The sequence below is a fragment of the Oncorhynchus clarkii genome, chromosome 4 (genome assembly GCF_045791955.1).
Source record: "Oncorhynchus clarkii lewisi isolate Uvic-CL-2024 chromosome 4, UVic_Ocla_1.0, whole genome shotgun sequence".
Classification (NCBI taxonomy): domain Eukaryota; kingdom Metazoa; phylum Chordata; class Actinopteri; order Salmoniformes; family Salmonidae; genus Oncorhynchus; species Oncorhynchus clarkii.
The window spans coordinates 85,671,655-85,697,778 of record NC_092150.1 but is presented as its reverse complement, the minus strand read 5'-3'; the positions used below and the strand labels follow the sequence as shown (position 1 = coordinate 85,697,778).

Sequence of the window (26,124 nt, the reverse complement as noted above, 5' to 3'; positions counted from 1 at the left end):
ATGCAGTAAGCCAAGGTAAGTTGCTAGCTAGCATTAAACTTATCTCATAAAAAACAATCAATCAATCATAATCACTAGTTAACTACACATGGTTGATGATATTACCAGTTTATCTAGCGTGTCCTGCGCTACATATAATCGATGCAACGCTGGGGGATGATTTAACAAAAGCGCATTTGCGAAAAAAGCACAATCGTTGCACGACTGTACCTAACCATAAACACCAATGCCTTTCTTAAAATCAATACACAGAAGTATATATTTTTAGACCTGCATATTTAGCTAAAATAAATCCAGGTTAGCAGGCAATATTAACCAGGTGAAATTGTGTCACTTCTCTTGCACGCAGAGTCAGGGTATATGCAACAGTTTGGGCAGCCTGGCTCATTGCGAACTAAATTTGCCAGAATTTTACGTAATTATGACATAACATTGAAGGTTGTGCAATGTAACAGGAATATTTAGACTGATGGATGCCACCCGTTAGATATAATGCCGAACGGTTCCGTATTTCACTGAAAGAATAAACGTTTTGTTTTCGAAATGATAGTTTCCGGATTCGACCATATTAATGACCTAAGAATCGTATTTCTGTGTGTTATGTTATAATTAAGTCTATGATTTGATAGAGCAGTCTGACTGAGCGATGGTATGCTCGTAAGCATTCATTCAAACAGCACTTTCGTGTGTTTTGCCAGCAGCTCTTCGCAAGCACAGCGCTGTTTATGACTTCAAGCCTATCAGCCTAATGGCTGGTGTAACCGATGTGAAATGGCTAGCTAGTTAGCGGGGTGCGCGCTAATAGCATTTCAAACGTCACTCGCTCTGAGACTTGGAGTAGTTGTTCCCCTTGCTCTGCATGGGTAACGCTGCTTCGAGTGTGGCTGTTGCCGATGTGTTGCTGGTTCGAGTCCAGGTAGGGGCGAGGAGAGGGACGGAAGCTATACTGTTACACTGGCAATACTAAAGTGCCTATAAAAACATCCAATAGTAAAAGGTACTGTATATGAAATACAAATGTTATAGAGAGAAATAGTCCTATAAATACTATATTAACTACAACCTAAAACCTCTTACCATGGAATATTGAAGTCTCATGTTAAAAGGAACCACCAGCTTTCATATGTTCTCATGTTCTGAGCAAGGAAATCAAACGTTAGCTTTCTTACATGGCACATATTGCACTTTTACTTTATTCTCCAACACTTTGTTTTTGCATTATTTAAACCAAATTGAACATGTTTCATTATTTATTTGAGGCGAAAATGATTTTATTGATGTATTAAGTTAAAATAAGTGTTCATTCAGTATTGTTGTAATTGTCATTATTACAAATAAATAAAAATCGGCCGATTAATCGGTATCGGCTTTTTTGGCCCTCCAATAATCGGTATCGGTATCGGCGTTAAAAATCATAATCGGTCGACCTCTAGATCAGATAGCACTGAGGAGGAGGGGTTTTAAAACTCAATCTTTCAACAGAAAGTAGTAAAGGATAGAGGGGGAGGATTTTAAACTCCTCGTTCAACAGATCTACACTAGTGTGAAGTGGTGAGGTGTCTTCAACGCTGTGTGAAGGATATGCAGCAGTGTTGACAACCTTCTTGGATACCTTCCTAAAACATGTTCTGTGAGTCGTGGAATGAACTCTAACCAAGCCATCTATTAGTGGGTTATCTTAAGAACTTAACGTGTGAAGGATGTGCATGACTCATTTATACGTGCTATGACACAGTATCAATACTACTGCGTTGAGTCATCCTTTAGCAGTGAGTAGTGGTGTGTGTGTGTGTGTGTATAGACTTACAGTCATCATGTCGTCACACTTCATGTCAGGTGCGTCCTCGTCCTCGCTCTTGTTGTAGAACTTTCTGAAGAAGTTGAAGGCCACCACAGTGTACAGATACACCACCACCGCCAACAGACCTACAGTCAGCACCAACTGTAGAGAGAGAGAGTGAGGGGTCATTATTAGTGATGATGTTGAAGGCCACCACGGGGTTCAGATACACTTCCAACAGACAGTTAGCGCCAACTGGAGAGAGGAAATTAATATTCACATTATTCTCAACATGCAGAAATGTAAAGTGTGTTGAGACCTGTGCCAAATGCACTTTAAATAAACATGACTTCACTTGACTTGAGAGAGGATAACAATCCCGCTCCTCCACGCACTCAACTGGTTTCCAGTCGAAGCTCCCATCCACTACAGACCATGGTACCTGCCTACAGAGCAGCAAGAGGAACTGCCCCTCCCTAACTTCAGGCTCTGCTCAAACCCTACACCCCAACCCGAACACTCCATTCTGCCACCTCTGGTCTCTTGGCCCTTCCACCCCTATGGGAGGGCAGCTCCCCCTCAGCCCAAGCTCCTCCAAGCTCCTCTCTGTCCTGGCACCCTAATGGTAGAAACAGCTTCCCCCTGAAGCTAGAACAGCAGAGTTCCTGTCCATTTTACAAAAATATCTGAAACTCTACCTCTTCAAAAAGTATCTTAAATAATCCCACGCTCCCCCAAAATATTAAACAAAAGCCTTTTGAGAACTAACACTAGCACTGACTTTCCCCCCTAACTAGCACTGACGTTTCCCCTAACTAGCACTGACTTTTCCCCCTAACTAGCACTGACTTTTCCCCCTAACTAGCACTAACTAGCACTGACTTTTCCCCCTAACTAGCACTGACTTTCCCCCCTAACTAGCACAGACTTTCCCCCCTAACTAGCACAGACTTTCCCCCCTAACTAGCACAGACTTTGCTGATAGCTACTATATTGAGGAAAAATGCACTTACTATGACTGAGATATGTGGCTGTCTGACTTTTCCCCTAACTAGCACAGACTTTTCCCCTAACTAGCACAGACTTTTCCCCCTAACTAGCACAGACTTTTCCCCCTAACTAGAACAGACTTTTCCCCCTAACTAGCACAGACTTTACCCCCTAAAGGGCACAGACTTTGCTGATAGCTACTATATTGAGGAAAAATGCACTTACTATGACTGAGATATGTGGCTGTCCCACCTAGCTACACCGTATATACAAAAGTATGTGGACATCCCTTCAAATGAGTGGATTCGGCTATTTCAGCCACACCCGTTGCTGACAGGTGTATAAAATTGAACTTTTTGAAAAATTAGCTTTTTGGTCTTAAAGGCCTAGTGCAGTCAAAAACGTGATATCCTGTGTTTTATATAGTGCATTCGAAAAATATTCAGACCCCTTGACTCTTTCCACATTTAATTAGGTTACAGCCTTATTCTAATATATATATTATTCTATATATTATTCTAATATAGATAGTTTTTTTTTTATCTCATCAATCTACACAAAATACCCCATAATGACAGAGCAAAAACAGGTTTGTAGACATTTTTGCAAATCTATAAAAATAAAAATAAATGAAATATCACATTTACATAAGCATTCAGACCCTTTACTCAGTACTTTGTTGGGGCACCTATTTTAATCCATTTTAGATTAATACGGCTGTAATGTAACAACATTTGGAAAAAGTGAAGGTCTAAATACTTTCTGAATGCACTGTATAAATTTCCACACTAAATAATACTGTAAAATTGGGACATTTATTATAATGTAATTTTAATGTAAGAGCCGTTGGAAAAGACCGCCTGAAATGTCAGCCTGTTTTGGTGGGATGGAGTTTTGGCCTGCCTGGCGACATCACCAGGTGGTATAAGTTAATAGACTAATAAGTAATAGTTTCAAACCTCTGACAATAAATGTTCATGTTACAGATTCCTCCCATTAGGCTCATCCAATCAGCCTCTCACTCCCAGACAGTCCTAGCTAAATTCTTCCTTGAGAAATTTGGTCTTCGCTGTTTTCTTTTTGACACTTTTAATGAGTTCTATGAAGAGACTGTAGTGGCAAAAAGGTACTTAATTGTTACCTAGAAATGATTTGATATTGAGATAAAAACGGCTGAATTGGGCCTTTAATTTAAGGTTAGGGTTAGGCATTAGGGTTAGCAGTGTGGTTAGCAGAGGTGTGGAGAGGTTTCTCATGGCTACCCATGTATTTCCATGGAAATATAACATTTATTTGGAAAGTAATAAATGTATAGATATTTTTAAAAGCATTCATGATTTACGTAAATGTAATATACAAACTATTACTCTTGTTAAAAATATGAAATGGTATTACATTTGGTGAAGAGCACATTATGACTTGTTTAGGTCCTCGACACTTGACTTGATACTTGTCGGTCTTGACTTGGGACTTACTTGTGACTTGTAAAACAATGACTTGGTCCCACCTCTGGGACTTACTTGTGACTTGTAAAACAATGACTTGGTCCCACCTCTGGGACTTACTTGTGACTTGTAAAACAATGACTTGGTCCCACCTCTGGGACTTACTTGTGACTTGTAAAACAATGACTTGGTCCCACCTCTGGGACTTACTTGTGACTTGTAAAACAATGACTTGGTCCCACCTCTGGGACTTACTTGTGACTTGTAAAACAATGACTTGGTCCCACCTCTGGGACTTACTTGTGACTTGTAAAACAATGACTTGGTCCCACCTCTGGTGGTTAGGGATGTTATGTTTGTTCCTTATATAATTTGTAGGTTTAACTACTTTTAATGAACATATACTTCAGCTAGAAAACTCTACGTTTAGCCATCCAAGGCATTCTTCCACCACCTGCCCCCCGCATAGCCTGTTGGGTAACGTAGTCTAAATGTTATTAACACATAACAACACAAGGGTTAGTTTTAAAATCATATTTGATGACTTTGTGGCTGTGCCAGCTAGTGACCACTCTGCAGCGCTGCCTCCAGAACAAGATTCATGACGAAAAACGCTGCATTGAGATGTCCCCCTGATCTACAGTCTAGTGATTAAAATGTCTGTGTGGCCCCGTGACAGTGTCTGGCGGTGTTATTGCCACGTGCCTGTTTTCCGTTGTGAGTGACGGAGGACAGGATGGTCCGGAGGGTCTTGAAGCCCATGGCGATGTCCAGCAGATGGGCAGCGAAGAAGAAGTTGTTATAGTGCCCCAGGATGGACATGGTGGCGTACCAGATCAGGTACAGGAACGACTGACATGACAGAACAAGGAAATGTGAAGCTCAGTCCATCAGTTTTTCAGTCTAAAATCAACTTGAAATTCCTAGTCCTTTCCCCTTTGTGTTTGCAGATCGCAAGGGACTGGATAGGTATAAGCAGTATAGTGATGGCTCCAGCTAGCCTTCTGATGTCCTCAGGGTGGTTTGACGTATACACCTATCCAGAGCCCTACTGCCAGCCACAAACACTGAAAGGGGAGGGGCTAGGTTGACAGTTTGTCTTTACTGAGGGAGTAAACACGTACGTTATCAGTCAGCACCACTCCCATTTTCCAAATGTGGTACTTGGTGTCGATAGAGCTCAACCTGCCATTAGGAAACAGACAGATGTTTTTTAGCGTTGAATTAAACCAAGTTACCCACCCACCCATTCACAATACAGTATCATGTATTTTACTGTGTTGATATGAGAGGATTACTTTCTCACTGGCGGTGAGACGCTATGTATTTCACTATGTTTATTAGCTACGTGTTTATTACCAGTGCATGTGAGGGAAAAATTACATATTTACCTGATTTTTTTTATATTCATGGTTAACAATTAATATTTAACTAAGAGTAAGACATTTATCCTAATGTCTATGTTTTCATGGTCTCCACTGTAGGTGGGGGTGAAGTGAATATGCTTAGATAATACACTGCTGATACTCACTGTTGACAAATGGGAGGGGGGAGTCAATGTAAATTGTACGGTGGTGATTTTATTAATTGTTCATCAGTCTTATGACTTGGGGGTAGAAGCTGTTAAGGAGCCTCTTGGTCCTAGACTTGGCGCTCCGGTACTGCTTGCCGTGCGGTAGCAGAGAGAACAGTCTATGACTTGAGTTTTGTTAAGATGATATGAGAAGAGTGGATGTCTCACCAGGATACAAGAGAAGCCGCCTCCACCACGGTCTCCTGAGTAGGGTCAAAGTCCAGGGCGCTCTTATCCAGACCCAACAGCTCAGCTATCCGCTCAGCTCCATACAGGTCTCCATACTTATTAATGACCTATAGACAGACACATACAGGTCTCCATACTTATTAATGACCTATAGACAGACACATACAGGTCTCCATATTTATTAATGACCTATAGACAGACACATACAGGTCTCCATACTTATTAATGACCTATAGACAGAACAGACACATACAGGTCTCCATACTTATTAATGACCTATAGACAGACACATACAGGTCTCCATACTTATTAATGACCTATAGACAGACACATACAGGTCTCCATACTTATTAATGACCTATAGACAGACACATACAGGTCTCCATACTTATTAATGACCTATAGACAGACACATACAGATCTCCATACTTACTAATGACCTATAGACAGACACATACAGGTCTCCATACTTATTAATGACCTATAGACAGAACAGACACATACAGGTCTCCATACTTATTAATGACCTATAGACAGAACAGACACATACAGGTCTCCATACTTATTAATGACCTATAGACAGACACATACAGGTCTCCATACTTATTAATGACCTATAGACAGACACATACAGGTCTCCATACTTATTAATGACCTATAGACAGAACAGACACATACAGGTCTCCATACTTATTAATGACCTATAGACAGACACATGCAGGTCTCCATACTTACTAATGACCTATAGACAGAGGAGACACATACAGGTCTCCATACTTATTAATGACCTATAGACAGACACATACAGGTCTCCATACTTATTAATGACCTATAGACAGACACATACAGGTCTCCATACTTATTAATGACCTATAGACAGACACATACAGGTCTCCATACTTATTAATGACCTATAGACAGAACAGACACATACAGGTCTCCATACTTATTAATGACCTATAGACAGACACATGCAGGTCTCCATACTTACTAATGACCTATAGACAGAGGAGACACATACAGGTCTCCATACTTATTAATGACCTATAGACAGACACATACAGGTCTCCATACTTATTAATGACCTATAGACAGACACACACAGGTCTCCATACTTATTAATGACCTATAGACAGAACAGACACATACAGGTCTCCATATTTATTAATGACCTATAGACAGAACAGACACATACAGGTCTCCATACTTATTAATGACCTATAGACAGAACAGACACATACAGGTCTCCATACTTATTAATGACCTATAGACAGACACATACAGGTCTCCATACGTATTAATGACCTATAGACAGACACATACAGGTCTCCATACTTATTAATGACCTATAGACAGACACATACAGGTCTCCATACTTACTAATGACCTATAGACAGAACAGACACATACAGGTCTCCATACTTATTAATGACCTATAGACAGACACATACAGGTCTCCATACTTATTAATGACCTATAGACAGAACAGACACATACAGGTCTCCATACTTATTAATGACCTATAGACAGACACATACAGGTCTCCATACTTATTAATGACCTATAGCCAGAGGAGGCAGGGAAAGACATTTGATTTGGGTTTATATGATTGCTATGCTACACTATGTAGTTACAGGGTATATGTGTATAGTATTCGTGTGGAATCCTGTGTGAATAAGGCTGTACTCGTACCTTCCGTTTGATAAACTTGTCCCAGTAGTTATTGGGGAAGGATCTGCAGAAACATAAGAAGGACAACATATATAGTTCAATGTCTCTACAATTCTATTAGGAACATTAATCTGAAGCTGGTGACATTTTCAACAGACTTTTTAATATTAGTGTACACATTTCTTGACTTTGGCAGGAGCTTACCGGAACTGAGTACCGGCACCTCAAATGTTTTACTGCTTGAGTTCCTGCACCTCTTATAGATTAGCTCAAAAAGTGTTATGGAGTTCCTGCGACTAAATATAAACAGTACCGGCACCTGTTTCAGTCCAAGTCAGGTTTTCCTCAGTGGTATGACTCACGGGGTGTTGATGACGAGGCGGTCCCACTGGCCCGTGATGTCATCGTCTGCCGGCTGCTCTGTGATGTAGAGACCTTCAAACTCCAACAGCCTGGCGATGCCCTTCTCTCTCTTAAACACCACCAGAGGCACCTGGGAGGGAAATGGATGACAGAGAGAAGGGATGAGAAGAGAAACATGGAGGAAGAAGAGAATAGAATGGAATGACAGAGAGAAGGGGTGAGAAGAGAAACATGGAGGAAGAAGAGAATAGAATGGAATGACAGAGAGAAGGGGTGAGAAGAGAAACATGGAGGAAGAAGAGAATAGAATGGAATGACAGAGAAAGAAAGGAGATAATGATGTTGTGGACTGATGTGAACAGTTGACATACTGATTGATAGATTACATGATTGTAATCACCTTGAGAAAGTAGTAGCCAACCAAACACAGGATAGAGAGGGTGGTGTGGAACACAGCCAGGAAACACAGAATAGGAGCCATGTAGCCTGTACTCTCCTCCAGGACAAAGTACTCCTCACCACCTTCATCATCATCATCATCATCAGAACTAGTCCAAGAGTCATCCTCATCATCCTCAGCAGCAGTCACCTGAGGGGAAAACGACCCACAGAGAAAATGTGTTTTTATTTATTTGACAGATATGGTAAAAACCCAGCAAACACACACCTCACAATCTTGTCTCAAAGTTGACACACAACAACCTGGTTATTGATAAGAATGTACAGTGCATTTGGAAAGTATTCAGACCACTTGACTTTTTTCACATTTTGTTACGTTACAGCCTTATTCTAAAATTGATTAAATACATGTTTTCCTTATCAATCTACACACAATACCCCATAATGACATCACAATACCCCATAATGACATCACAATATCCCATAATGACAAAGTGAAAACAGGTTTTAGAGAATTTTGCAAATTTATGCAAATTGAAAAACAGAAATACCTTATTTACATAAGTATGCAGACCGTTTGCTATGAGACTCAAAATTGAGCTCAGGTGCATCCTGTTTCCATTGGTCATCCTTGAGATGTTTCTACAACATGATTGGAGTCCACCTGTGGTAAATTAAATTGATTGGACACCATTTGAAAAGGCACACACCTCTCTATATAAGGTCCCACAGTTGACAGTGCATGTCAGAGCAAAAACCAAGCCATGAGGTCGAAGGAATTGTCCGTAGAGGTTCGAGACATGATTGTATCAAGGCACAGATCTGGGGAATCTAGACTCCTCCTAGAGCTGGCCCCCCGGCCAAATTGAGCAATCGGGGTAGAAGGGCCTTGGTCAGGGAGGTGACCAAGAACCCAATGGTCACTCTGACAGAGCTCTAGAGTTCCTCTGTGGAGATGGGAGAACCTTCCAGAAGGACAACCATGTCTGCAGCAATCCACCAATCAGGACTTTATGATAGAGTGGCCAGACAGAAGCCACTCCTCAGTAAAAGGCACATGACAGCCCGCTTGGAGTTTGCCAAAAGGCACCTAAAGACTCTCAGACCATGAGAAACAAGATTCTCTGGTCTGATGAAACCAAGATTGAACTATTTGGCTTGATTGCCAAGCGGCACATCTGGAGGAAATCTGGCACCATCCCTATGGTGAAGCATGGTGGTGGCAGCATCATGCTGTGGGGATGTTTTTCAGCAGCAGGACTACGAGACTAGTCAGGATCAAGGGAAAGATGAACAGAGCAAAGTACAGAGAGATCCTTTATGAAAACCTGCTCCAGAGCTCTCAGGACATCAGACTGGGGTGAAGGTTCACCTTCCAACAGGACAACGACCCTAAGCACACAGACAAGACAACGCAGGAGTGGCTTTGGGACAAGTCTCTGAATGTCCTTGAGTGGCCCAGCCAGAGCCTGGACTTGAACCCAACCAAACATCTCTGGAGAGATCTGAAAATAGCTGTGCAGCGACACTCCCCACCCAACCTGACAGAGCTTGAGAGTTTCTGCAGAGAAGAATGGGAAAGACTCCCCAAATACAGGTGTGCCAAGCTTGTAGCGTCATATCCAAGACGTCTCGAGGCTGTACATGGTGCCAAAGGTGTTTCAACAAAGTACTGAGTAAAGGGTCTGAATACTTACGTAAATGTGATATTTAAATTTTTTATTCTTAATACATTTTCAAAAATATCTAAAAATCTGTTTTTGCTTCGTCATTATGGGGTATTGTGATGTCATTATGGGGTATCATGATGTCATTAAGGGGTATTGTGTGTAGATTCATGAGAATATTTTTTTTTCAAATACATTTTAGATTATTGCTGTAAAGTAACATTTGGAAAATAGAAGGGGAATGAATACTTTCTGAACGCACTGTATGTAAATAAAATAAGATTATTATTTGTATCTTGTAGAAGAGAGAGCAAGAAAACCCTGTAATGTGTATCACTGCAAATGACCTTGTAGAACAGTAGAATGAAGTTGATGGCAAACGCCACAAACAGAGCCAGGAAACGCATGTTGTAGAAGTTTCGAGCCAAGGTGTTCTGGAACACATGGAACACAAAGTTAGACATTTAGTCATGATAATACATTTAGTCATGATAATACATTCAGTCATGATAATACATTTAGTCATGATAATACATTTAGTCATGATAATACATTCAGTCATGATAATACATTTAGTCATGATAATACATTTAGTCATGATAATAAATTTAGTCATGATAATACATTTAGTCATGATAATACATTTAGTCATGAAAATACATTCAGTCATGATAAGACATAGCAGTCTTCTGAGGTGAGCATGACTGCAAAGAAGATGAAATGGAAGGTCACTATTGACAGCATGTGGCAGGCAGAATAACAACGGCTGTGTTTGAGAGCCTCAATTCTGATCAGTCGCTGATCACCGACTAAACAAACAGACTGATCTTCAAATAATAAGCAGTTATCTAGGAGGCAAATCAGTTCAGTTAGTTTGCAGTCTCCAACTGCAATATAATAATTATAATAAATGTTTACACTTTACTGCACTCAATACGCAAAGCTGTAGTCGATCTTGAACAAGTATAATGTCTGATGTATTACCAGCATCTTGGCCTGGTAGACCTCCAGCCCAGCCAAGAAGCTGGCAAAGAAGGAAGTAGGAGCCTCCTTTGATTGGCTGTTTCTGGACTTGGGAACGGGCTTATCCTGAGCCACTTCCTCTTTAGGCTGCTCCGCCTTGACCTTGTCTTCCTTTTCCTTCTTCTCTGTGCTGTGAGAACACAAGATGACCGCCGATCTGTTATCGATCTGACACCAGCACATAGCTCTGACATCTGTTCGAGAGCTGAAACTCCAACGCAACAACACAACACACCCTTTCATTTCATTATTTCAATTTTAAGAAATAATGAGCAATTAAGATCAGACTCTTATTTGCGATAACAAACTGTCAAGATGCGAGAAACCGAGCAATGGATTTTTAATTTAAACGCTTTAAATAAAGTAAATAAAGACTGAATTAAGATTTGAACATGTCCTCCATGTTACATAGCTGAAGTAAACATACACACAGAGATGAATAAATAGTGTAGACCACTCACTCTGCTTTCTCTGGTTCCGACTCCTTTGGTTCAGAAGCAGCTTTCTACATGAGAGAGACAACAGAAGGTTAGAGAGGTCCAGGCTTCTACATGAGAAGGACAACAGAAGATTAGAGAGGAAACTTATTAGTGACACCATCCATGTGAAACAAACCTAGCGTTTACTGAGAACTGTACATAGAGAATCACCATTGTATTTAATGTATTCCCTTTACCTACTGTTTTAGAGACAGGCCTACAGAATGCTCACCTTCTTCTCCACAGTGGCGGTGGTCTCAGGAGTCTCAGAGACGTCTCCCAGTCCAGGATCAACATGTTTTAACCCTTCCCCTTTCTTTGGCATGGGATTAATCATCTCCATCAAGATGTCCTGCTCTGCCTTGTCCGACGGTTTGATGGCCTGGTCTGTTCCGCCCGACACCGAATCACACACCTCCACCTTTTCCGTCTCCAACACGTCGCCGTGGATACCGAACTGGGTGGGATCGGGCATGTTGCCCAAGATGTCTGTCACCTTCATATTCTTGGCTCCTTCAAGTCAAATCAAACATAATTTAAAGTATGTTTAAACAAAACGTTGCAACACCCTTATTAACATTATCCTAAAAACAATAAAAACATAGAGATCAAACAAAAATAGAAGATAAAAAGATCCCACCTTCGACGAGGCCGCCTCCGAACATGGATGACCAGATGAGGTGGAAGAATCCAAAGATGAGGCTGTAGATCCCCATGAAGAACCCTGCGAAGAGCGTCCAGAAAAAGGAGAAGAACCCAATGATCACCTCCTTCATGCTCAGCTTCTTGGTCTTCTTGTACTGCTTCTTGAGGGTCTTGAAGGTCAGCATCTGTCGGAAGTTGGAGATCTTCTTCTTGGCGGCGACACAGACCATGGTGAAAGCCGAGGAAGCCTCCAACTCTCTCTCCTCCTCTTGCTCAGCCAGCTCTTCTAGCAAGTTGTGCACCTCCTCCTCTTCCTCCTCTGGGCGCTCCGCCACTTCTGGCTCCGAGATCTGAGACGCCAGCTGCATCTCAAAGATGGTGTCTTCGCAGAAGTTCACAAACATCTCCATCTTCTCGCTCTCTCCACCCTCGTTGACCACGTCGAAGATGAACTGTCTCTTGGACTCTTTGACCTGTGGCTTCTCCCACTGCGTGCGGCTGGACTCACTAATCTCAAAGTAGACCCTCTCGATGCGCTTCCCTCCGCCCATGATCTCGATGCGGCCCAGGTACGGCTCAAAGTAGTTCAGCACGCTCTCAGCTGGTTCCAGGAAGGTGGCCAGACGGGGGTCGTGAGGCATGTGCTCAGAGAGGTTAGTGAGCAGCACAGCTATGTTGAAGCCAATGTCTTTGGCTGGCTCGTGGAACCGCTCCACAAACTCCTCGTAGTTGAACATGTCATTCTCATCGGCCTCGGCGCAGGAGAGGAGGAACTCAATCTCCGACTGGGTGTACTGCTTCTGGTTCTCCATGGACTTCTGGAAATCTTTTTTGGAGATGACCCCCTTGTTATCGGGGTCATACTCCCTGAAGTTATCAGAGGTGGTCAGGTCCTTGATCTTGAGGAACATGTCAAAGAACTTGAGGATCATCTCTACGTTGCTGGAGGACTCCACCAGAGTGTCCACCATCTGCTTTCCAATCGTTCCATTTACCACGTTGCCTAGGAGACACCACGTATCAATGGCATGTTGGTATGAATCAATGGCATGTTGCGTTTGCACTTTACCTCCCTAACTACTTACTTTTATACCTTTGATACCTACCTTTAACTAGGCAAGTCAGTTAAGAACAAATTCTTGTTTTCAATGAGAGCCTAGGAACAGTGGGTTAACTGCCTTGTTCAGGGGCAGAACGACAGATTTTTACCTTGTTAGCTCGGGGATTCGATCTTGCAACCTTTCGGTTACTCGTCCAATGCTCTAACCACTAGGCTACCTGCCGCCCCTTACTTCCTTACTTAATTACAAACTGACTTGCTTTGAATCGAACCATGGTCTGTAGTGACGACTCTAGCGCTGAGATGTAGTGTCTTAGACCGCTGCGCCCACTCGGGAACCATAAAATCTGTAGTTTCTTACCCTCCAGCAGTGACAGCATCATCACCACCATGTCCTGCTGAAGATCCATCAACTCCTTCAGCAGCTCAATCTGACACGAGTCCTAAGGGGCACCAAAACCATTGGAAGAATTGCATTAATAATACAATTAGTTAAGTAATAATTAATAATAACATGTATTTATGAAGCATTTTTATGATTTTACAATCTCAATAGCTCAAGTTCCATGCACTAAAAACAAATAACCAAAGACACAAAAAAGACATAACCAAAACCCAAAACAAAGGCATAACCGAAAACCAAAACAAAGACATAACCGAAAACCAAAACAAAGACATAACCAAAAACCAAAACAAAGGCATAACCAAAAACCAAAACAAAGACATAACCAAAAACCAAAACAAAGACATAACCAAAAACCAGAACAAAGACATAACCAAAAACCAAAACAAAAGGCATAACCAAAAACCAGAACAAAGACATAACCAAAAACCAAAACAAAAGGCATAACCGAAAACCAAAACAAAAGGCATAACCAAAAACCAAAACAAAGACATAACCGAAAACCAAAACAAAGACATAACCAAAAACCAGAACAAAGGCATAACCAAAAACCAAAACAAAAGGCATAACCAAAAACCAAAACAACTATAACTACGACCAGACGCAACTATCACCAACTTTACTGGAATGTTTTGTGTAGCACTGAGGACACCTAGTTACCTGGGACAGCTTCATCTGCATGTTGGCAAACACATGCAGGAATCCCACCACCGCATCCCACAGTCTGCTGTGGGCCAGACTCTGCTGGTTCCCAATACATGGGCCCTGGGAGGGAGAGAGGGAGGGAGGGGGGAGAGAGGGAGGGAGGGGGGAGAGAGGAAGAGAGAGAGGTGGGAGAAAGGGAGAGAAATGAGGAGGAGGGGGAGGGAAGAAGAGCGGAAAGGGGGAGAGAGAGATTGATAGAAGGACCAAAGGGTGCGGTCACAAAATAGAGTGAATGTTAATGAAGATCGCAATCCCCACAAAAAAAAAAACATTTTAGTGCCATAAAATAAAATGTGAAACACTGGAAAGTCAAAGAGTCAGGCCTTACTTACCTGGATGTACTCAGTGAGCGAGTTGAAGATCTGCTTTGCGACAGCTAAGGCTTTGGAGAAGTTGACCTGCCCTGCCTCGTCGATAATGTCTTTCCCAGAATAATACCAGTAGAAGTCACTGATAGATTCCTACAGAGAAGGATTACTCTGTCAGTGTGTTGGTGAAACCAAATCACGTTCTATTCATAGTGTGTGTGTGTGTGTGTGTGTGTGTGTGTGTGTGTGTGTGTGTGTGTGTGTGTGTGTGTGTGTGTGTGTGTGTGTGTGTGTGTGTGTGTGTGTGTGTGTGTGCATGTGCGTGAGTGTGTGTGCATGTGTGTGTGTGTGCATGTGTGTGTGTGTGTGCGTGTGTGTGTCCGTGTGTGTGTGTGCATGTGTGTGCGTGTGCGTGTGTGTGCGTGCGTGCGTGTGTGTGTGCGTGTGTGTGTGTGTGTGTGCGTGTGCGTGTGTGCGTGTGTGCGAGTGTGTATCACCTGAAGCCGTAGCAGGTAGTCCACTGTGCTGATGATAATGTTGACTGTCAACGTGTTTCCTGTTTGTGTTCTCAGGAAGTTTTGGAAATCTGTGGCGAAGAACACATTTCGATATTGGGATAACGTGGTTTGAGTGAATCTATAACAAAACACACTAATACTTTGTTTTAGACACCAATTTCTACAAGTTCTCACCCCCGTTGTGCCCCTCACAGAGCAATTGTAAAAACCTGAAGAGATCCTTGGTGAAGTCATCATTCGTCAGCACTTTGGAACCTTCGGGAGGGGACATAAAGTAGGTGAAGAACACTCTCCATAACAACAACGGCTGAATTCCCGAGCAACTAGAGTTTTCACAATAATCTCATGATTTAGTAATGCATGATTTTAGGTGAAAGCCCGAGTTAGACTTTGCGGATATCCCGTTTGGATCGGGCACTCATCACTCTTAGACAGGCAGGTGGGCTAGCACAAATACAGATACTGCACCTCTTGGAAAACAAAGGTGCTATCGAGAACCTAAAAGGGTTCTTCTGCTGTCCCCATAGGAGAACCCTTTGAAGAACTGTTTTGGGTTTCAGGAAGAACCCCTTTGGGTTCAATGTATAACCCTTTCCACTGAGGTTTCTACATGGAACCCAAAATGGGTTCTACCTAGAACCAAAACGGGTTCTACCTAGAACCAAAAAGGGGTTCTACCTAGGACCAAAAAGGGTTTCTACCTAGGACCAAAAAAGGGTTCTACCTAGAACCAAAAAGGGTTCTCCATTTGGGGAAAGGCGAAGAACCCTCTTGGAAACCTTTTTTTTTCTAAGAGTATGGGTCTGGGTCTGTGTTGCACACAACACCCTTGCTGCATCCAAAGTGCTGATTGTAAAAACTGAAATGAATATTGTGAAACACCAGGACATTTCAGGAAGCTGAAGGTTAGCCAGGTAACTTTCACATATAGCATATAGTATAAGAACAAGACAAGAACACAGGGAACCCGTTTTTAAAGAAGATCATAACACAATGATGGAATGTTCTCCACTTAGAATCATCAAGAGATTCCAAGGTTCCATTTCACAGTACTTCACAATCTTGGGAATTCCAAGTACTTGAATACTGCATTCCATTTCTGGATCAGCTACGTCATCCACGTGAAAGTTAAACACAGCTTTGTGAAATAGGCCCCAAGTCCAAAGCACATCAAAGCTTTGCTTTAGCTGTGGACAAGTCTACAAATCATAACCTCTTAAAAGATGTTGATAGGCTGATAGGAGTATCAGTAGCAGAATGTAGATTAGTGATGTAGAGTTAGTAACATAAAGATAAAGTTAACAACTACCACTAATAACAGGCATTTATAAAGTAAATCTAGAATTTGACATCTATATTTTATGCATGCATGTTGCATGAATGTACCTCCCTGTAGACCAGAGCAATGAGTTAATGCTTCCAGGTCATCAGGTCAATGAGGCAGGAGAGGTGAAGGTGAGAGAGGGACGATTATGAGCGGTTATGAGAGCATCTTTATTTACCCCGCTGACTGTTGACTGCCATCGATGAGTATTAATGATAGGAGAAGACAAGACAAAACACAACAAACAGACGTAAGCAAGAGAAGACATAGAACTTCTTTTTTTTTTAAAGGAGAAGAGAAAAAAAAACTTTAAAAGACAGATGTCTATAGGCCTCATTATGGGCGTGATGTTAAAATGAAGGTGTTTAGGGGAGAGTTATAAAGTGGTATGATATTTAGTGCGTATTTAGGATATTAGTGGAAAATACTACAGTTAACCTATCAAAACGTAAAAATATACAGCAGGGAGAACTGGAGGATAAAGGTGTGTTATGTGTGTGGGATGAGGTGTGTTAGGAGAAAGTGTGTGTGTGTGTGTGTGTGGGATGAGGTGTGTTAGGAGAAAGTGTGTGTGTGTGTGTGTGTGTGGGATGAGGTGTGTTAGGAGAAAGTGTGTGTGTGTGGGATGAGGTGTGTTAGGAGAAAGTGTGTGTGTGTGTGTGGGATGAGGTGTGTTAGGAGAAAGTGTGTGTGTGTGTGTGTGTGGGATGAGGTGTGTTAGGAGAAAGTGTGTGTGTGTGTGTGGGATGAGGTGTGTTAGGAGAAAGTGTGTGTGTGTGGGATGAGGTGTGTTAGGAGAAAGTGTGTGTGTGTGCGTGGGATGAGGTGTGTTAGGAGAAAGTGTGTGGGATGAGGTGTGTTAGGAGAAAGTCTGTGTGTGTGTGGGATGAGGTGTGTTAGGAGAAAGTGTGTGTGTGTGGGATGAGGTGTGTTAGGAGAAAGTGTGTGTGTGTGGGATGAGGTATGTGTGGTAATGTATATGTGACCGAGAAGGCTTGTAATCAAGCTAATGCTGCACCATGTGTTAGGTTTCCACTACTTCAGGATGGAGGAAACCCCCCCTGCTTCCAATTTAGGAGTAAAAATATCTCTTGGAAAGGCTTTTAGTGTTGAAGGCTTTTAGTGTTGAAGGCTTTTAGTGTTGAAGGCTTTTAGTGCTTGTAGGGTATTTGTACGCAACCTGACAACATGGGGAGTGTAGATGTGAGTGTTGAATCAGAACCTGAAAACATGGGGAGTGTAGATGTGAGTGTTGACTCAGAACCTGAAAACATGGGGAGTGTAGATGTGAGTGTTGACTCAGAACCTGAAAACATGGGGAGTGTAGATGTGAGTGTTGACTCAGAACCTGACAACATGGGGAGCGTAGATGTGAGTGTTGAATCAGAACCTGACAACATGGGGAGTGTAGATGTGAGTGTTGAATCAGAACCTGACAACATGGGGAGTGTAGATGTGAGTGTTGACTCAGAACCTGACAACATGGGGAGTGTAGATGTGTTGATAACTACTGCACTTCTGAACAGCTTAGATTCCTAAACCTGATGAAACTACTGAACAGCTTAGATTCCTAAACCTGATGAAACTACTGAACAGTTTAGATTCCTAAACCTGATGAAACTACTGAACAGCTTAGATTCCTAAACCTGATGAAACTACTGAACAGTTTAGATTCCTAAACCTGATGAAACTACTGAACAGCTTAGATTCCTAAACCTGATGAAACTACTGAACAGTTTAGATTCCTAAACCTGATGAAACTACTGAACAGCTTAGATTCCTAAACCTGATGAAACTACTGAACAGCTTAGATTCCTAAACCTGATGAAACTACTGAACAGCTTAGATTCTTAAACCTGATGAAACTACTGAACAGCTTAGATTCCTAAACCTGATGAAACTACTGAACAGCTTAGATTCCTAAACCTGATTAAACTACTGAACAGCTTAGATTCCTAAACCTGATGAAACTACTGAACAGCTTAGATTCCTAAACCTGATGAAACTACTGAACAGCTTAGATTCCTAAACCTGATGAAACTACTGAACAGTTTAGATTCCTAAACCTGATGAAACTACTGAACAGCTTAGATTCCTAAACCTGATGAAACTACTGAACAGTTTAGATTCCTAAACCTGATGAAACTACTGAACAGCTTAGCTTCCTAAACCTGATGAAACATTTGTTCAGAGATGTCACTACTTATTCATTCAGGTGAGTGACATTCATCCTGTATAACACATAGCGGGGTTGGGGTCAGTTACGGTTCAATTCAGGAAACGTAACTATATACTTCTACACTTTTTAATTAGGATTTTGGTTTACTTTCTGAATCTAAATGGAATTGACCCCAACACTGATATATAGGTATCATGCCACGAGGCCTTGCAGCCCTGATGACGGTCTGGACAACAACAGGTTAATCACATGGATCCTGACTCTACCACTACTGCAACACAAGCAGTAAAAACAACTTACACCAAAAATATCAAACATACAAGGTCAAATGCAATTTGATTTGAAATGACTGTCGCTAGGGGAATTTTTTTCTGAAGATAATTTGATATTACTGTAGCTAGGGGCATTCTTTCTGTAGATAATTTGATATTACTGTAGCTAGGGCCATTCTTTCTGAAGATAATTTGACACGAACATGTAAAACACGGCAGCGAGAGATAAGACAAATGTCATGCTTCAGCATTAGCCATTTGGAAGGAGGTTGCTGATTTTCTGAGCAGTAAGTGAAATCTGTGCGTGTTGATCCCTGAAGTTTTAGATTCTCTGAGTAAAGATACTCTAAGACAGCAGCTACAATAGCTCTTGAACCTATTGCTGAGAAGAAAAGGAGAAAAAAGAAGCTCAACATGTTTTCTACGTAAAGATACTCCAAGTGTGAAACAGCAACCAAGCGAGCGAGACAACTCTTGGAACCTACAACTCTTGGAACCTACAACTCTCGGAACCTACAACTCTCGGAACCTACAACTCTTGGAACCTACAACTCTTGGAACCTACAACTCTTGGAACCTACAACTCTTGGAACCTACAACTCTCGGAACCTACAACTCTTGGAACCTACAACTCTTGGAACCTACAACTCTTGGAACCTACAACTCTTGGAACCTACAACTCTTGGAACCTACAACTCTCGGAACCTACAACTCTTGGAACCTACAACTCTTGGAACCTACAACTCTTGGATCTCTACGGCTGAAGGGAAAAGGGAAAAATAATAAAACTACAATTGAACACTGAAATGTTAAAATACTTATTAAAGCTATGGGGTAGTACATCAGTTGGCCATCATTTCTCTTGACTTACAGGATCCTTCATCTGTCACCATCCCCAGACCTTCTGCTTTGTTCTGTCTCTCAAAGGCATTTAAGTCCAGGACACTGTAAAGGGTATGGAGATAAGACACACTGTGAAAGAGAGAAATAGTACTCCAGGGATAAAGAATAAGAATGACATAAACCGTGGTCATAGGGACTACGAGGGTCCCTTCATCATGTCCTTGGGTATAATCAACATGCTTATCGATAAGTTACAATATTTTAATTGATCAAAAGTCTATTATCATTCCCAGGCAGTTCCCAGACGAGATCTGTCCTCTGGGTTATTTGGGTTAGCGTAGTCACGGTTACCTGCAGGACTGCATGAGGCCTGACAAACTCTTGAAAAAGCCTGCATCTCTTTTCTCTTTCAGATAATCCAGCATTTTCTGCAAAACAATGGAAAGTAAAACTAGCTTGTTTTCATGCACAGAAACTCTTGGTAAAATGTGATGATGTAATACATCTCTGGTATTTTTTTTATTTTACCTTTATTTAACTAGGCAAGTCAGTTAAGAACACATTCTTATTTTCAATGATGGCCTAGGAACAGTGGGTTAACTGCCTGTTCAGGGGCAGAACTTGCAACCTTTCGGTTATTAGTCCAACACTCTAACCACTAGGCTACCCTGCCGCCCCTAATGATGTGTAACATACACAGTAATACATACATCTCTTGTATTGATGTGTAACATACACAGTAATACATCTCTGGTAATGTAATGAAGTCTATCTAACCTGCTGGACCAGCACGTTGCCTCCGTTGAGGATGGAGATGCCCAGTTTGAGGGTGCAGGTCACCATAGGACCTAGTCGACCTGGGGACAAAAGAGGACTAGACTGACTGTGTAGTACACAAGGCTCTAAAGTTTCACCTGTACTGTAGATAAAGAACATCCTCACCTGTACTGTAGATAAAGAACATCCTCACCTTTACTGTAGATAAAGAACATCCTCACCTTTACTGTAGATAAAGAACATCCTCACCTGTACTGTAGATAAAGAACATCCTCACCTCTACTGTAGATAAAGAACATCCTCACCTCTACTGTAGATAAAGAACATCCTCACCTGTACTGTAGATAAAGAACATCCTCACCTGTACTGTAGATAAAGAACATCCTCACCTTTACTGTAGATAAAGAACATCCTCACCTGTACTGTAGATAAAGAACATCCTCACCTCTACTGTAGATAAAGAACATCCTCACCTCTACTGTAGATAAAGAACATCCTCACCTGTACTGTAGATAAAGAACACCCTCACCTGTACTGTAGATAAAGAACATCCTCACCTGTACTGTAGATACAGAACATCCTCACCTGTACTGTAGATAAAGAACATCCTCACCTCTACTGTAGATAAAGAACATCCTCACCTCTACTGTAGATAAAGAACATCCTCACCTCTACTGTAGATAAAGAACATCCTCACCTGTACTGTAGATAAAGAACATCCTCACCTTTACTGTAGATAAAGAACATCCTCACCTGTACTGTAGATAAAGAACATCCTCACCTGTACTGTAGATAAAGAACATCCTCACTTGTACTGTAGATAAAGAACATCCTCACCTGTACTGTAGATAAAGAACATCCTCACCTCTACTGTAGATAAAGAACATCCTCACCTGTACTGTAGATAAAGAACATCCTCACCTCTACTGTAGATAAAGAACATCCTCACCTGTACTGTAGATAAATAACATCCTCACCTGTACTGTAGATAAAGAACATCTTCCCCTGTACTGTAGATAAAGAACATCCTCACCTTTACTGGCGCTGATCATCTGTAGCACCATCTCAGCAGCCCCGCGGGCGTGGAGCCTGGCCTGCTGGTACAAGATCTTCTGTTTCTCCATTTCCTTCTCCTGTGGGCCCAACGTGGAATGGCAGATCATTTAATTATCAAACGCAAATAAAAGCCGAACTCTCTACAGCAGTCAGCCGTAGTCACTGTTCATTAAAAACCGGTCCTCATAGTTCATACGTCGATTGTCTATAATCCTGAGGGGTTAAAATACACAATCAAACATAATCTCAGAGAGACATTTCACAGGAAAGTGACAACATCAACGGTCTTACAGCTGCTGGATAGAAAAGGACAAAGCTGATGTATAAAAGATACAGTACTGAAAGGTTGAATGGAACATGGTTGTCACAGCGACGATGACATTTCAACCATTGGCTGGTCTTTGTCAGCTGACACCGTAGACATGGGAACTTATCAGTTGTAGCCAGTGCTGTTGATTAAAATCCTGTCTCATCTCGGTCTCATCATCCACAAGTCAGATATTTATCAAGGCTAAAAGGCACAGACTGGGTTCAGACAGATTCAGACTGGGTTCAGACAGATTCAGACTGGGTTCAGACAGATTCAGACTGGGTTCAGACAGATTCAGACTGGGTTCAGACTGGGTTCAGACTGGGATCAGACTGGGTTCAGACTGGGTTCAGACAGGTTCAGACTGGGTTCAGACAGATTCAGATTGGGTTCAGACTGGGTTCAGACAGATTTGATTAAAAAGTATCTAAGGCTTTAAGCCTGGGGGTTAGTGATACAAGGACAGACAGGTTGAAACCTCAAATGTCTTCTCTTTCCCCTCTTCCTCTTCTTCCTCCTCTTCATCCTCTGCACAACTCTGAGGAGATAGAGGATGAACATGTTATAGTTAGGACAACTGTGCATTAACTGATTATTATTTTAATTTTAATTTAACTAGGCAAGTCAGTTAAAGAACACATTCTTATTTTCAATGACGACCTAGGAACAGTAGGTCAACTGCCTTGTTCAGGGACAGAACGACAGATATTTACCTTGGCAGCTCGGGGATTCGATTATGAACCCACTACTTCAGTCGGATTATGAAAGTATGCGTTTACACAGGCAGCCCAGTTCTGATCTTTTGCCACTAATTGAACTTTTGACCAATCAGATCAGATGTTTTGCCAATAGTTGGGCAACAGATCAGAACTGGGCTGCCTATGTAAACGCAGCCAAAGTATGCTCAAATTTTCAGTTGCGTACCTTTGCCATCATGTCTGCATACGCAATATATAACGGATCTTCTTCCAAGAAACTGGAGAGAATAACATATTATCCAATCATTATCATGACTTGTATCAGGTTTGTAAAGTAAATAACACAAATAAGTTAAGATCACACAATTCTTTGTATTTAAGTAAGATTTTATAAAACACTTGTTCACTAGGTTGATTGATTAATTGATCGATTGAGTGATTGGTTGATTGACTCAATGTCAAAATAAAAGGTTAAATAAAAAACATTGGTTGATTGCAGTGATGTAAAGTACTTAAGTTTTAAATACTTTAAAGTGGTACTTAAGTAGTTTTTTTGGGTATCTGTACTTTACTATTTATATTTTGACAACTTTGACTTTTACTTCACTACATTCCTAAAGAAAATGATGTACTTTTTACTCCATACATTTTCCCTGACAGCCAAAAGTACTCTTTACATTTTGAATGATTACTGTAGCAGGACAGAAAAGTGTCCAATTCGCACACTTATCAAGAGAATATCCCTGGTCATCCCTACTGCCACTGATCTGGTGGACTCACTAAACACAAATGCTCTGTTTGTAAATTATGTCTGAGTGTTGGAGTGTGACCCTGGCTATCTGTAAATAAATAAAAAAACAAGAAAATTCTGTGGGAATTTTTAATTATTCATACTTTTACTTTTAATAAGTATATTTAAACAAATACATTTAGTTTTGATACTTAAGTATATTTAAAACCAAATACTTTAAAACTTTTACTGTAGTAGTATTTTACTGGGTAACTGTCATTTTCCTGGAGCCATTTTCTACTAAGGTATCTTTACTTTTAGTCAAGTATAAGTATTGTGTACTTTCTCCACCACTGATTGATTGGTCATTCCCTCCTACCTTCTCTCTGTGAGGGCGTTGTGGCTGAAGTGAAGGATAAGCTGATGAAGAGGGTCTGGCTGGATCTCAACCTCCTCCTCTTCCTCCTCCTCCACGATCTTCATTGGGGTTTTCTACACAGACATCCCGCAAGAGACAGGGGTTAGCTCTGTTCTGAACCTGGCCTTTCCACTAGAGACTACACCCTGCTGGCTAAATACAGGGGTTATCTCTGTCCCTAACCTGGTCTTTCCACTAGAGACTACACCCTGCTGGTTAAATACAGGGGTTAGCTCTGTTCTGAACCTGGCCTTTCCACTAGAGACTACACCCTGCTGGTTAAATACAGGGGTTATCTCTGTTCCTAACCTGGCCTTTCCACTAGACACTACACCCTGCTGGTTAAATACAGGGGTTATCTCTGGTCCTAACCTGGCCTTTCCACTAGAGACTACACCCTGCTGGCTAAATACAGGGGTTATCTCTGTTACTAACCTGGCCTTTCCACTAGAGACTACACCCTGCTGGTTAAATACAGGGGTTATCTCTGTCCCTAACCTGGTCTTTCCACTAGAGACTACACCCTGCTGGTTAAATACAGGGGTTATCTCTGTCCCTAACCTGGTCTTTCCACTAGAGACTACACCCTGCTGGTTAAATACAGGGGTTATCTCTGTTCCTAACCTGGCCTTTCCACTAGAGACTACACCCTGCTGGTTAAATACAGGGGTTATCTCTGTTCCTAACCTGGCCTTTCCACTAGAGACTACACCCTGCTGGCTAAATACAGGGGTTATCTCTGTTCCTAACCTGGTCTTTCCACTAGAGACTACACCCTGCTGGTTAAATACAGGGGTTATCTCTGTTCCTAACCTGGCCTTTCCACTAGAGACTACACCCACCCTGCTGGTTAAATATAGGGGTTATCTCTGTTCTGAACCTGGCCTTTCCACTAGAGACTACACCCTGCTGGCTAAATACAGGGGTTATCTCTGTTCCTAACCTGGTCTTTCCACTAGAGACTACACCCTGCTGGTTAAATACAGGGGTTATCTCTGTTCCTAACCTGGTCTTTCCACTAGAGACTACACCCTGCTGGTTAAATACAGGGGTTATCTCTGTTCCTAACCTGGCCTTTCCACTAGAGACTACACCCTGCTGGTTAAATACAGGGGTTATCTCTGGTCCTAACCTGGCCTTTCCACTAGAGACTACACCCTGCTGGTTAAATACAGGGGTTATCTCTGTTCCTAACCTGGCCTTTCCACTAGAGACTACACCCTGCTGGCTAAATACAGGGGTTATCTCTGGTCCTAACCTGGTCTTTCCACTAGAGACAACACCCTGCTGGCTAAACCATGTTATTTACTCACCACTCAACATTGATCACATTATTACATTAGTAATTGAAGCGTAGCTTCAAGCCATGACCCTTTTTTTGGACGACTTCCAACGTTTCTGAACTCTGAGTCAGAGAGGTTGGCTAATGGGTTGTTTAACACGCCATGCATGATCATGCCCATTAGAGTCACACTGTTTATGGAGCATCCCATGCTAGCATGCTCAGATGAGGCCTGCAATGGTGGTAGTGATCCGGATTTTTACTGATGATTGTATCCGTGAGAAGGACAGGATAGGGACACTGTCAAATGAATGGACCAGAGTATTTTTTCAGTAGGGCACATCGTAGGAAAACCTTTTTGAAAACAAAACTGTGTTCTAAGTACGGGGAATTCCTCTCCTTTTCACTCAGTTTCAAAATGTCGTCTTCCTACTGAACAAGACCCGTCACTGACAAAGCAGTATCAGTGTTAGAGAGGTCAACGATGAGTATAATGTCAAAATATGTTCGTTACTCACCAAATATGTACTTCCAGGAAATGTCTAAATAAAACTGTACACGCAATCTAACATTTGCCTATTTGGCAGCTCAAATGTATTGAGTTGGTGTAGACTTCCGAACCGTACGGTATGGCAGCCATAAGTGATTTACATTGGAGGTGCCGAATAGGCATTTTTTCTATTACATGTTTCATTTAGACCTGTTTTTGGAAGCACATACCGGCCGTAAACGGGAGTAAATGAAGACTGTTGCTCAGTAAACGAACGTATTCTGACATTATCAAGCTTGCAGAGCTGTCTAATTGGGAGTTTGAATCATCGGAGATTGCTGGGAGTTAAAGAGGAGACCTGTCATACTCACCGTCTCCATCACACAGATACTGGGCCAGCAGACTATTATGGTCCAACAGATGCTGCACTACTAAATAAAGTGTGCGGACAATGATGATGATGATGATGATGATGATGATGATGAATGACGTGGTGTTACATCGTGGCCTGCTCATTGTACATTCTT

General features: G+C 41.7%; 1 protein-coding gene across 2 annotated transcripts in view; it reads right to left on the bottom strand.

Moving 5' to 3' along the window:
* Nucleotides 1-26,124, bottom strand: part of LOC139407391 (ryanodine receptor 3-like) — a 270,933-nt gene that overhangs the window by 3,148 nt on the left and 241,661 nt on the right. For both annotated transcript variants that reach the window (XM_071151137.1, XM_071151138.1), the window contains 25 exons: nucleotides 23,787-23,899; nucleotides 22,904-22,955; nucleotides 22,458-22,517; nucleotides 21,647-21,746; nucleotides 20,614-20,693; nucleotides 20,188-20,264; nucleotides 19,865-19,938; nucleotides 16,721-16,735; nucleotides 15,393-15,473; nucleotides 15,198-15,286; nucleotides 14,725-14,853; nucleotides 14,348-14,452; nucleotides 13,646-13,727; nucleotides 12,220-13,227; nucleotides 11,812-12,092; nucleotides 11,562-11,605; nucleotides 11,062-11,230; nucleotides 10,425-10,511; nucleotides 8,412-8,600; nucleotides 8,011-8,141; nucleotides 7,670-7,712; nucleotides 5,957-6,084; nucleotides 5,340-5,400; nucleotides 4,921-5,067; nucleotides 1,808-1,942 (listed from right to left, as the gene is read on the bottom strand). In XM_071151137.1, coding sequence (XP_071007238.1) covers nucleotides 1,808-1,942; nucleotides 4,921-5,067; nucleotides 5,340-5,400; nucleotides 5,957-6,084; nucleotides 7,670-7,712; nucleotides 8,011-8,141; nucleotides 8,412-8,600; nucleotides 10,425-10,511; nucleotides 11,062-11,230; nucleotides 11,562-11,605; nucleotides 11,812-12,092; nucleotides 12,220-13,227; nucleotides 13,646-13,727; nucleotides 14,348-14,452; nucleotides 14,725-14,853; nucleotides 15,198-15,286; nucleotides 15,393-15,473; nucleotides 16,721-16,735; nucleotides 19,865-19,938; nucleotides 20,188-20,264; nucleotides 20,614-20,693; nucleotides 21,647-21,746; nucleotides 22,458-22,517; nucleotides 22,904-22,955; nucleotides 23,787-23,899 — 3,480 coding nt within the window. The remainder of the gene's footprint in view (nucleotides 1-1,807; nucleotides 1,943-4,920; nucleotides 5,068-5,339; nucleotides 5,401-5,956; nucleotides 6,085-7,669; nucleotides 7,713-8,010; nucleotides 8,142-8,411; nucleotides 8,601-10,424; nucleotides 10,512-11,061; nucleotides 11,231-11,561; nucleotides 11,606-11,811; nucleotides 12,093-12,219; nucleotides 13,228-13,645; nucleotides 13,728-14,347; nucleotides 14,453-14,724; nucleotides 14,854-15,197; nucleotides 15,287-15,392; nucleotides 15,474-16,720; nucleotides 16,736-19,864; nucleotides 19,939-20,187; nucleotides 20,265-20,613; nucleotides 20,694-21,646; nucleotides 21,747-22,457; nucleotides 22,518-22,903; nucleotides 22,956-23,786; nucleotides 23,900-26,124) is intronic.